This window comes from Gossypium arboreum, chromosome 5 (genome assembly GCF_025698485.1).
Source record: "Gossypium arboreum isolate Shixiya-1 chromosome 5, ASM2569848v2, whole genome shotgun sequence".
Classification (NCBI taxonomy): domain Eukaryota; kingdom Viridiplantae; phylum Streptophyta; class Magnoliopsida; order Malvales; family Malvaceae; genus Gossypium; species Gossypium arboreum.
In genome coordinates, this window is record NC_069074.1 from 82,455,487 (window position 1) to 82,468,442 (window position 12,956).

The 12,956-nt window shown below is 30.6% G+C and overlaps 1 protein-coding gene across 1 annotated transcript; it reads left to right on the plus strand.

Annotated features, from left to right (window-relative positions):
• Positions 1 to 2,171: 2,171 nt before the first annotated feature.
• Positions 2,172 to 4,927, plus strand: LOC108464918 (receptor-like protein 6). Its single transcript, XM_053027607.1, has 2 exons — positions 2,172 to 3,800; positions 3,863 to 4,927. Exons 1-2 carry the CDS (start codon positions 2,172 to 2,174, stop codon positions 4,925 to 4,927), a joined length of 2,694 nt encoding a protein of 897 aa, XP_052883567.1.
• Positions 4,928 to 12,956: the final 8,029 nt, after the last annotated feature.

The following is a 12,956-nucleotide window of genomic DNA, read 5'->3' on the forward strand; positions in this document are numbered from 1 at the left end:
TAGTAAGTATTTTCTTTCTCCTGTTTTATTTGAGAAAAAAAAACTTCGAATCTCACATTATTTTTTAAAAAAACGAAGAAAGGTTCATAAAACAAAGATTCAACACTATTTGACCCCTCGCCCTTACCTCCGTATCTCTGAAGTATTCGGGCTCTCATTGGGGTTGACTCACATACTAAAAAAAATCCAAACCAAACGAAAAAAGAAATCACAAGAGAGGAAAAAAGAAAACTTGAAATCACCTTTGCTAATTTTTAATTGCTTTTTCTCTATTCTCTGTGCGTGCGTATGCATACAGTGTGCGTAAGTTTTTTGCAGGTACATTCGTTGGCTTTTATAGCCGGATTTACAGAGTAAAATCAAAAAAATAAAATTACATTTTCTTGCTGTCAATCGCTATAATTTCTGTTAGCCTCTTTCTCTTGCCTTCCTTTGCTGTTTATTTTTCTTTCTTGTAGGTTCCGTTGATGTGGATGTACGGGCCTTTTGGGATGTCTGAAGCGACGTGCGTGAGAATCCTCGTGGGAAGCCGACCCTCTAGTTTATTCCAGAAGATTCTGGCATTCTCAGGCTGCTAAAATTATTTTTGGGTGTATTGGGCCTCGGTTTTGGGCTATTGGGTTTGAGGATTTATTCAATTGGGTCATGAGTTATTGGACTTTTATTGTCTTGTTTTTTATTTTTTCATTTTAGTTTTGGGTTTTGTAAATGGACTTTAGCCCTATAAACAATTTGGTCTTTCATTTATTTTTGTTTGGTTTGATAAATATATTTTATTTTTGGTTTTTTTATTCTTTATGGGCCCGGGCAAAATGGGCCTATTACAATGTCGAAAGTGGAGATACTGGTTTAAAGAAGAAGAGAAACCATTACGTCAAAGGTGGAGATGTCTGCAACCGTGAGAATTACATCAATGAGCTAATTGGGAGAATGAATTAAAAAAAAAAACAAACTTGAATTTTGTTTTTAAAAACTAGTGGTTGATGTTTTATTTGATTGAAAAAATCATCTATTTTCATAGTCATCTTTGTTGAATCAAAACAGTAGAAATCAAATTGAGTACTCCATCAATTGGTTGGATATTTTATTCAAAATGGAAGAATAAAATATAGATTCAATGAAAGGTCAAAGCATGAATTACAGTAAAAAGTGAGTGCAAAAATAACGTAATAAAAGTGACCATTTTGTAACAAAATGATAGTGTAAGTGACTAAAATATAACCCGAGACAAACAAAAGTGACTACCTTCATAGTTTACCCTATTTTTAACTAATAATTGTAAATTAAATTTTAATATTTTAAATATATAATAATTACCGCAACTTTGATTAAATTATAATTTTTTTTAAATATATAATTATCACAACTTTTATTTTACTTCAATTTTTTTATTTATTTTAAAAATTGAAAATAAAAAAATTCTTATGAATTCAAAAAAATTCTAAACTTGTATTTTTATACATATTATAAATTGAAAAAATGTACCGACACTTCAACGGCTGAAACCATATTGCAAGGCACATTGCGGAAGATGATCAACGACTTGATTCGAATTTAATTATGTTGATTATAGCAAAGTAAAATCGAATAAATGTTTAAATGCCAACAACGGTTACTGTTTCATCCATTTCAACATTAGGCCTAATTGTTGAATCAAATTAAGTTATGCATTAATATTATTCTTCTTACCTTTGACCTGTGCCTTTGACGCCATTTATACTAAATTAACTTATTTTAAAGAAACCTTATGAGTGATAATGCCATATGGAGTCAATACAACCATGGGTTGCTGTTAATAAGTATAGATGTCCGGCCACTGCTGGATGTGTCCAAGGAAGATAGAAACCAAAAAAACAAGGGTACTCAGTGAATTGACGAATGGCATAAATTGGTAGTGGAATTGTTTCCATTGGAAACTTATATAAGCAACTCCACAACCAAATTCTTTGTTCATCTTTTTCTATTGAGCTCATAAGAGAAAGATGTTATATTTAATCCTATGCTTCCTTTTGGGCTTCTTCAGCTCTTCATTGCTATCCCTTTCTTTGTCTCTTCCTCCAACACATTTATGTCGTCCCGAACACAGTTCTGCATTGCTTCAATTCAAGAGCAACCTTTCCCTTTCCATTAGTAATTGTTCACAAGAAGTTCACATTTTTTCTGCTCATAAGATGGATTCTTGGGATGAAGATACTGACTGTTGCAAATGGGAGGGTGTGGTGTGTGATAACAGGAAAGGCAATGTGATCGGCCTTGATCTCAGTTGTAGTGGACTAAGTGGTTCTCTCCAATCAAACAGTTCCTTCTTCTCACTTCAAAACCTTCGATGGCTCAACCTTGCCGGTAATTATTTCGGCAACTCTGAAATCCCATCTGAGTTTGGTAAGTTGAGGAGTCTAACTTATCTCAATCTCTCTGACACTGCACTCACTGGTTTTGTCCCACATGAAATCTCTCTTTTGTCAGAACTAGTTTCGCTTGATCTCGGTCAGAATTATCTTTTGTTTAGGGACCATGATTTTAACATGCTTGTCCACAACCTTACAAAATTAGAAAATATCGTCCTTGACCGTATGGGTTTGTCTCTGGTTGTACCTTATTCTTTCCTTAACTTCACTGTCTCATTGAAGCATCTAAGTCTTTCTTACTGTGATTTGCAAGGAAATTTCCCCACCCAACTTTTCCATCTTCCATTCCTTCAAAACATCATTTTAAGAAATAATCCAAATCTCATTGGTTATCTACCAGAAACAAATTGGAGCAGTCCCCTTAGTTTTTTGGATGTTTCAGGGACAAGGTTTTCAAAAGGGTTACCCGGCTCAATTGGTAATCTTAAACACTTGAAAACACTTAACCTTGATAGTTGTGTTTTTATGGGGTCAATCCCTTCAGCCCTCGGAAACCTCACAAAAATCACCTTCTTGGATATCTCAGGCAACATGTTCCAAGGGCAAATTCCTGATGTTTTTGGGAATTTAAACGATCTAAGTTTCATGGATTTTTCCTCTAACAATTTCAGTGGTCTCTTCCCATCATCAGCATTTAACCTCACCAGCCTTACTTTCATGGACTTCTCTTCCAATTTCCTTCGGGGTACCCTGCCCAACAACATAAGTGGACTTTCGTATCTACGAGAACTCCACTTATATGCAAACTTGCTTAGTGGTAGAGTACCAGGTAGGTTGTTTAGTCTACCATCTTTGGAGTATCTAAATCTCGGCTTTAACAAACTTAATGGTCCCATTGACACAATACAAGAGGCCAACCTAGTCCAACTTGTCGATTTATCAAAGAATGAAATACAGGGAACAATTCCAAGTTCTTTCTTTGACCTCATGAACCTTACTATTCTTGACCTTTCATCTAATAACTTGAGTGGCAATATCAAGTCATGCATGCTTGTGAAGCTTAAGAATCTAAGGTCGCTTAATCTTTCATTTAACCACTTACTATCATTAACTAGGTGTAGTAATGATGCCAATTCTACCCTACCCATGATAATTGAGTTCCATTTCTCTTCTTGCAACATACAACGTTTCCCAAGCTTCTTGAATGCATCCAAGTCCTTGCAAGTTTTAGATCTTTCTAATAACCAAATTCATGGTTCTATTACAAAATGGGAAGCCGAAGGATGGGAGGGCTTGGCCACTTTGAACCTTTCTATGAACTTCATCACTACAGTAGAGGAAATTCCAGGGAAGAGACTGTATGTTCTGGACCTTCACTCCAATTCACTTCAAGGACCACTTCCAACTCCACCACAGTCATTGGCGTATTTCTTAATCTCAAACAATGAGTTGGTTGGAGAAATCCCTTCCAAGATTTGCAATTTGAGTTTCTTTTTGTACTTGACTTCTCTAAGAACAAGTTGGGCGGAACTATTCCAGATTGTTTTAGGACATCTAGCGACCAGCTCTCAATGGATGCTTTGATAACAGTTAATCTAAATGGTAACCAAATTGAAGGATCAATTCCACGGTCATTAACGAACTGCGATAGTTTGGAAGTTTTAGATTTGGGCAGCAACAACATAAATGATACATTTCCTTATTGGTTAGGTACGCTTCCACATCTGCAAGTTCTTGTCCTTCGATCTAATAGATTCCATGGTGACATACAAAATTTCAATGGAACATTTTCCTTCGGCAGCCTTCGAATGATTGATCTCTCTCGAAATGAGTTCACCGGTCACATCCCACCTGATCTATTTGACAATTTAAAATCAATGAAAGATATTCAGGTAGATAAAGGTGGTCCAAATTACATGGGAGGAGGTTATTATCAAGACTCTGTAATTATAACAATGAAAGGGTTGGATTTCAAACTTGAGAGAATTTTAACTTCTTTCACAGTTATTGATTTTTCAAGCAACCATTTCAAGGGGTCGATTGCTAAAGAAGTTGGAGAACTTAACTCACTCATAGTGCTCAACTTCTCGCACAATAGCTTAGCAGGTAATATCCCACCATCACTTGGAAAAATGACAGCACTTGAATCATTGGATCTTTCGTCAAACAAGCTTCAAGGAAGAATCCCAGTGCAATTAACTGACTTAACATTTCTTGGAGCATTGAATCTTTCTCATAACAATCTTGAGGGACTGATACCGTTAGCTAATCAATTCGGTACTTTCTCAAACGATTCCTTCGATGGCAACTCCGAACTATGTGGATTTCCATTGTCAAAGAAATGTGGCAACGATCAGGAACCAGAAACACCTCCATCAACAATTGCTAATGAATCTGAAATAGCACTTATTTGGAAAATAGCAGCAATGGGTTATGGAAGTGGACTAGTGTTAGGATTGAGTATGGGATACATAGTTTTCACAACTGGGAGACCTCGTTGGCTATTGAAAATGATCAAGCGAAACCCAGAAAAGAGAATGAGAAGGAAGATCCATCGAAATGGAAGGAGAAAGAATTAGCAATGGATGCTGTAGGGTTTGTTTCTAGCATCTTTTCCACAATATTTTCCATGTATTCTAGTTATAACCAAAGTTTCATGCATGATTTTCAATAAAAAAAAAAATTAGACATTTCATGTTTCTTCACAGTAAAATAAAATTGGATTATTTTAATTATTACAGGAAATATATATTCATTCCAAAGTGATAGAATCTCGATTACAAATAAAATAGAATTGTTTTAATTATTATTTCTAGAAAACCACTTGAGACTCTTGTTGGGTAATAGTATGAAGCAGCCTATTGTCATCTCTCAACATCTAAGAATAATCATTGTTATATTGGTATTAAGGGTTTTATTTGTCCTTAGTAATAAAGTCACTGTCTTGAAATATCATATAACAACAAATTGTTACTTCTGAACAAGCTCATTTTATATTAAAATATACCAAAATCTTAATTTTTAGACATTGATAAGATAATGATATATCATTAATTTTTAAGATATAAAATTAATATTATACTCTCATCTATATTTAATGCTTAATTTAGTGATTGTTGGACCATCAATATCGATACCAAATTAAATGTATCTATACTGTATCAATACTTGATGAATCCTTTGAAAGTCAAAATGTCAATTTCATATCAATACTAAAAATGTATAGATAAAAGTATATCATTATTGAGACTTGAATAAATTTATCGATATCGTGCAAACCGTGTTGATACTGAATCAATACTTGATAAATACTTTAAAAACAGAATGTCATTTTGATATTAATATTAAAAATGTATTGATAAATTATTGATTCTATCGATGCTCAATAAAAACTATCCATACTTTGTGGCCTGAAGCAGTTTTAACAAATTTAAAAATTGTCTGAAAGATAGTTTAACAACTTAGCCTCACAAATATTTTCTAAATATGAAGTAACAAATTTTTCTTTTTAAATGTTATTTGAAATGAAATATTTCTTCGATCTTTATTTAAAATTTATTTATTATATTTTTATATCACAATAATTTGCAAGTAAAGCTTGGTTGAACAGCATTAAATTTTTTATTGTCACAAATGGTCCCTAGACTATTGTTTTTCAAGCTAGTATTTCTATTAGTTCAATCGTTAGTTAAACCGTTAAGTATATTTTAAAAAACACCAATTAAAAATTGTTATGTGACAAAGAAAGATAAAAATTTATTATTTTCTCTTATATATATTTCTTTTCTTTTTCTTTTTTTTTTCTTTCTTCGAACTAAACCGATAGTTAAATCAATCAAGCTATCAATTCCTAATTTGATTAGTTTTCTGGTTTGATAAAATAAATTATTTAAAAAATTCATAAAAATATTTAAAAAATAGATAAAACTGGTTCAATTGATTGTTTAGCTTGGTTCAATTGATCTGTATCAATTGGCAAGTCAATTAGTTCAACTCTTATCTTTAAACCAGTACCTTGATCGATTCTCGATCTAATTCTTTTGATCAAACCAGTACCTTGATCGATTCTCGATCTAATTCTTTTGATCAATGAAATAAGTTTTTCAATCTCATCAGGTAGAACAAGTAGGAGATAAAGTTCGAAAATAGAATTAATTGTTAGTGTATGGATCTTGAGAGGGCAAATTTCGAACATTGCTAGTATTGCTAGACACTATAAAGGAAGAAGAAAAAATAGGAAAAAAAAATAAAGAAAGACAAATAGTGTAAAAAGAAAATAAGAAAAATAATTTTAAAGTTTATATGGTGTGGCGGTTTAATATTAGTTGAATTTTTTTAATAAATATAACATTTTGGTGTAAATATTGTAACATAAGATAAATTTGGGTATCACTAGTGACAAAAAAATTTAGGTACCAACTTAGGAAAAATGGTGTAATTTAAATATCAATTTATGGATTAATTTTTTTTAATATATATATAAATATAAACATATATATGAATGATTGAAATAAAGCATATACTCTTTTAAAGAAATGTAAGTTAAGTTTGAACACTTTAATCACACAATTCGACACACAGAAGTATAGAAAGAGAGCAGAAAGACTTGTTAATAAAATTTGGATTTAACCTATATTTTCGGTGCCTTACCTAGTTATTTAGAGAAAACTTCTTACTATACAAATAAAAATTTCAACTCAATCTATTTTAACTTTTGGATAAATATAACTTCACTCAAGTACACTTAACATGAGCTCTCTTTTACTCTACCTTACCTAAAGGTAGAAAATAAATAACATAACAATGAAAATACAAAGCACTCGAATAATCCTTTTGTAAATGAAACAAATGGTATAATTACTCTCTCAAAAATCCTACAAATCAATCGATTATTTATAGGCTTTCAAGGCTTTGATATGAAGCAAGAGGGATAAATATTATATTTACTTGTTTATTTACACCAACTCAATTGTCCAACAACAAGATAGTCTTTTATTAAAATGATTTTTGATTATCTTTAATTGATTTGTGCAATCTTATAAGCCATGCCATTTTTTATATGATTATCATAGTTCATCGGAAAAAGTTTGATTAGGACTGTGTCTGTGCGTGTTTAAGTTGTCTTATATAATTAATAGTCTTTTCGCTTTTTACTTGCTTGAACAAGACCTAAGTGTATCAAAAAATCTATGTAATTTTACTAATTTAAATAAATTAACTTCTAATATCACATGTGTTGCATGTGATTTTATGTGTTCAATATTTAATTAATTTTTAAAATTTTGGATAATAATTAAAGTATTTTAACATATTAAACATACAATATAGTTTTATTTTATATAATTAATACAAATTAATATTATTCAGTACAATAGTTTATTAACATAATTAACTCTAATATATTAATTAAATAATAATTAAGATGATTAGAATTCTATTAAAGTAAAATCATTATATTTTAAATCAACAAAAATTAACATAAAATTTTTTAACTAATAATTTTAATTTAAATGATAATTATCACAACTTTCTCCCTTATATTTTATGCTAAAGGGTACTCACATATCCTTGTATCCATGTTTGGATTTGCACCATGTACGAGTATTTCAACAAAAACGAAGACACTAAGCATGCTTTTATCGCAAAATGTTACTTTTAGGCACTAGGCAAGTTCTGCAGCATTTGTGTCAAAGATCTCATCCATGAGATAATGATAGTGGGACCTCATTTCAAGGAGGCCAACAACTTCTTTTGGCCATTTAAGCTCAAGGCACCATTGGGTGGTCTGAAGAAGAAGAGAAACCATTATGTCGAAGGTGGAGATACCGGTCTAAAGAAGAAGAGGAATCATTACGTTGAAGGTGGAGATGTCTGCAGCAGTGAGAATTACATCAATGAGCTAATTAGGAGAATGAATTAAAAAAAAAAACTTGAATTTTGTTTTAAAAAACTAGTGGTTGATGTCCTTTTTCGGTTTATTTTGTAATTTTAATTTATGCTGGAAGTTAGAATCACTTTTTTTATTTTTATAAAAGACATGGATATTTTTGCCATTGTTATACTTTGACCGAAAGCTTTCTCAAACTTCTTTTCCTTTAGAATTTATTACTAATATTATATATTTTATTTTTATTAATTTATATTTTAATAATAATTACATTAAAAATTTTATTAAATTATATATATTTATTTTATTAAATTATATTTAATAATAATTTTATTATCATTTAATAACAATAACTATAATCATCTATTTAAAAAATTCTGTTATAGGGTAGTATCATTTAAGCCTTTTTGCTTATGTTATTTAATATCTATTCCATTAAACCAAACATAAGAATACTATTACAGTTCTATTCCATTTCATTCTATTTAATCAAATAATTAAATTACTTATTATAGTTCTATTCTATTACAGTTTTATTCCATTACAACTCTGTCGAAACTATTTTTTTATTTTGAAAAACGGGGATCTACTTTAAAAATGAAATATAGAGTCGCCACCAATCCTTTTTGTTTAGGTGTGATTGGATCACCTAATAAAACGTTTGTTTTATTTAAAAAAATCAATTTTGACCTACGAAATTAAAAAACGGGTTCGAGAGTGAGTTACGTACGAGGAAGGATTAGCACCCTCGTTATACCCAAAATTGGTACCGAATTGATTAAATAATGTCCTTATGTCTAAAATTGGATATGGTTCCCTTTAAAACAATTTGAATAACTCGAATTGGATGCTAAGATTTTCTTGTTCCGAAGGAATAAAAATATCACATCCAGTACACTAGGACATGACCTTTTAAACCTTCGGAACCAAAGTCGACTCTTGACCTTCAAAAATTCAGGCGTTGAAAATTACAAAAGGATATTCGACTATTTGGTTCAATGAAAAACCGAAACCTAATATGTTAGGGCATGATTTCTCGAATTTCCAAACATATAACATTGCCTTGTTTTGAAGTTTAGAAAACACGGATGAAATTTAGAAGGGATATTTGATCATTTGAACAAACGGAAAATCGAAACTCAGCACGTTAGGGCACGATTTCTCGAATTTCTAAACATCAAACATTGCCTTTGTTTTGGGAAATTTACAAATAAACAATTATAAAATTGGCTCAAAATGCATTAGTTTGACTTGAAATAAAATGGAATAATTAATTTTGGATCAATAAGTTGAAAATTACAATGTAACACTCGTGAATGAAAGGTGAAATTATAAACATAGAACAATATACATGGATAGAGTATTTTACTAATGAGTGATAATAGTATAAACGTAAAATGGTAAGAACAGGTTAATAAACACACCATAACAATGAGCTCACATCCAAACATTAATAATCAAAATAATGAAAACTAGAAATATAACTAATTAAAGAAACCAATCAGAAAAAACTATAATAAGTTTCCAAATATAGATAAATAAAATTAAGATAGTAATACAAAAGACTAATAGACAATAAAATAACAATATATGAAACAATATGAAAACCAAAAACCACACATAATATACAAACAATATGGAAACTAGGAGCCAATTTGATACAAAGCAATTTTAGAAAAACTATACAAAATATTTACAAACGAATAACACATGCTGGAATTTAAAATAATTTACATGTATAAAATAAAAAACTAATAATATATAAATGATTATTAAAATAGATGCTATGAAAGAAAAATTTTGGAACAAATAATGTACAAAATATTTTAAAATGAAACATTTATTTAAAGTTGACAATATACATACAATAAAAAATAAATTAAATAATATATAAAATATGAAAGGTTTTAAATAATAAAATATATAACAAAATATGCTCATAAGGAATGAACTATATACATAATATATATATTTATATATAGATTTAGAAGAAATCATATATATATAATAACATGGAATTAATAATCTATATAGGATAAAACTCATTTCAACATGAACTATATATATATGTGCGGTTTGAACTATTGATTTATGTAATTGAAGGAACCAATTAGGTTTACGACGAAACCTAAAAATCGATCACGATCCAATTTGAGTACCTCTACAGATAGACCTCAACGAAAACGAAGAGTAACGGCAAGAAGTGATTGAGTTCAGAGTTCCTCATATAAAATTATTGACTCTAGAGATATAGTAATATGAAGAAGACAAAATTGTTTCAAGCACCGATAGAACCGTAGCGCCCATTGTTTCAAAGAGAGGAGGACGGGTTATTCACATATATTAATATAAGGGTAATTTTAATTAAATATTATACACAAATTTAAAAACAATATAATATACAAGGTAGCTTTAAAATAATAATTTTATAATTTTAAAAACAAAGTAAATTATCAAAGTAATTTAAAATGTATATAAATAAATTTAAAAGATGGGTGCTAAATGAATTTAAAAATAATGAATTATACAAATTGAAGAAAAAAAATCAATTGAAATAAAATCAAACTAAAGGGCTAATTAATATATGAAATAAACTATTGAAATTGAGATAATGACTAAAGCGCAATACGCGCGAATGTACAAGGATCAAAACTGAAAATATTCTAGATCCTAAAACACGGGGTTTAGGCGCGGACCAAAATGGATTTATGCCCAAATTCTGGGAAAAAATTAAAGAACAAAGAAATCTGAAGCAGGTCTAATCGATTGCTTGTATGAAAGGAAGGGACCAATCGCACAAATAGCCCTCAAATACCAAAACGCGCGGATCTCAGCGTGCGTGGGTCGGGTCATCGGGCCATTGTTCCTAAACGGTGCCATTTTGAGGCCATTGAGGCCATTGAAGTTGGCCTAAAACGACGTTGTCTAATGCCCCTTATAACAACAAAAATAAACCCTAAAGTGAAACACCTAGCCATTTAAAAAAATCAAAACAAAACCTAAGCTACTCTCTCCAATATTCGGTCGACCAACAGTCCCTCATTCGGACGCCCTTACACCTCTCTTCTCAACGGATAGTATCATATGACGGCCTATCAAGGCGTTGTTCAACCATAGATCCGTGAGTTTTGCTCACAAGTCTCAGAATCCTCACCTAAGCTTCGATTATGACGAAGTAAGCAAGGATTCGAAGGAGCCAAAACTAAGATAAGTCCCTTCTCTTTATTTTTTTTATACAGCAAATAAAGATCATGAAGAAAGAAGAAATAAGAACTAAATCGAAGGAAAAGCTAGATTTAAAAAAATCACCTTTTCAAAATTGCTTTCGAAATGCTTTTTTTTTTATTCAGTATGCATAAAAAATACAAGACTCGTGTATGACTTTTATAGCCGAATAATTACAATTTTTTGTTTTTTTCCCTTTTTTTCTACTGCTATTGCTGCTGTTGCTTTCTGTTATTCTTTTCTTCTCGCAAGTTCCATTGACGTGGATGTATGGAGGCCGTACGAGGGTGCACCTGGAGTGTACGGAGGAGACCAATTCCATGCGAGGCTGCGGCGCAAACTGGTCCTAGGGTTTCAACTTTTGGAGCCAAAGATCTGGGCCATTCGGGCTCATTTTAGAAGTGGGCTGTTGGGCCATTGGGTCTAGGTTTATTAAGTTTAATATTTGGGCTTTTATTTTTGGGTTAAATGAATTGTAAATGGACTATTTTGGATTGTAGGTTGTTTTGTTTATTGATTTTTATTTTAATTTATTTTTGGTTTGTTTTCTGTAACGGGCCCGGGCAGATTGGGCCTTCTACAAACTCTATTTCATTACAACCCTATTCCATTTCCCTCAACCAAATGTGGTGTTATAGTTTTATTCAAGTAATAACTCTATTTTAAAATTAGCACAATATCTTTTAGGGTAAACTATCAAAATGGTCACTTTTGCTTGCCTCATGTTACATTTTAGTCACTTATGTTTGAAATGTTACGTTTTAGTCACTTGTGTTATCGTTTTGTTACCGAATGGTCATTCTGCTGTTAGGATCTGTTACCTCACAATTGGCAGTCCAAACATGACTGTTAAATTGAATTTTAAATGCCAACGTGGATGTTTAGCCAAGTAACTTAATTTATTTTTTAATTAAATAAATTGAATTAATTGAATTTCTAAATTAATTAAAGAAAAATGTTAAATTGGTTTCCCGAAATAATCAAAACCAATCTAAGCCCTAAATGCATTAGATTAATCCTTGAACTAGCTTGGTCTCTTTTTTCTTTTAGTTTTCGTTTCCATTTTGACTGAAAAACCATCCATTTTCATATTCTTCTTTGTTGAATCGAAATAGTAGAAATCAAATTGAGTGCTCCATCAATCGGTTGGATTTTTTATTCAAAATGGAAGAATAAATGATCGATTCAATGGATGGCCCAAGCATGAATTACAATCAAAATTAAGTGCAAAAATAACGTAACAAAAGTGACCATTTTGTAACAAAATAATAGCGTAAGTGACTAAAATATAACATGAGGCAAACAAAACTGGCTATCTTGGTAGTTTACCCTATTTTAACTAATAAATGTAAATTAAATTTTAGTATTTTTAAATATATAATAATTATCGCAACTTCGATTAAATTATAATTATTTTTAAATATATAATTATCACAAGTTCTATTTTACTTGAATTTTTATTTTAAAATGTGAATTTTGTAATATGTTAAAAAAAC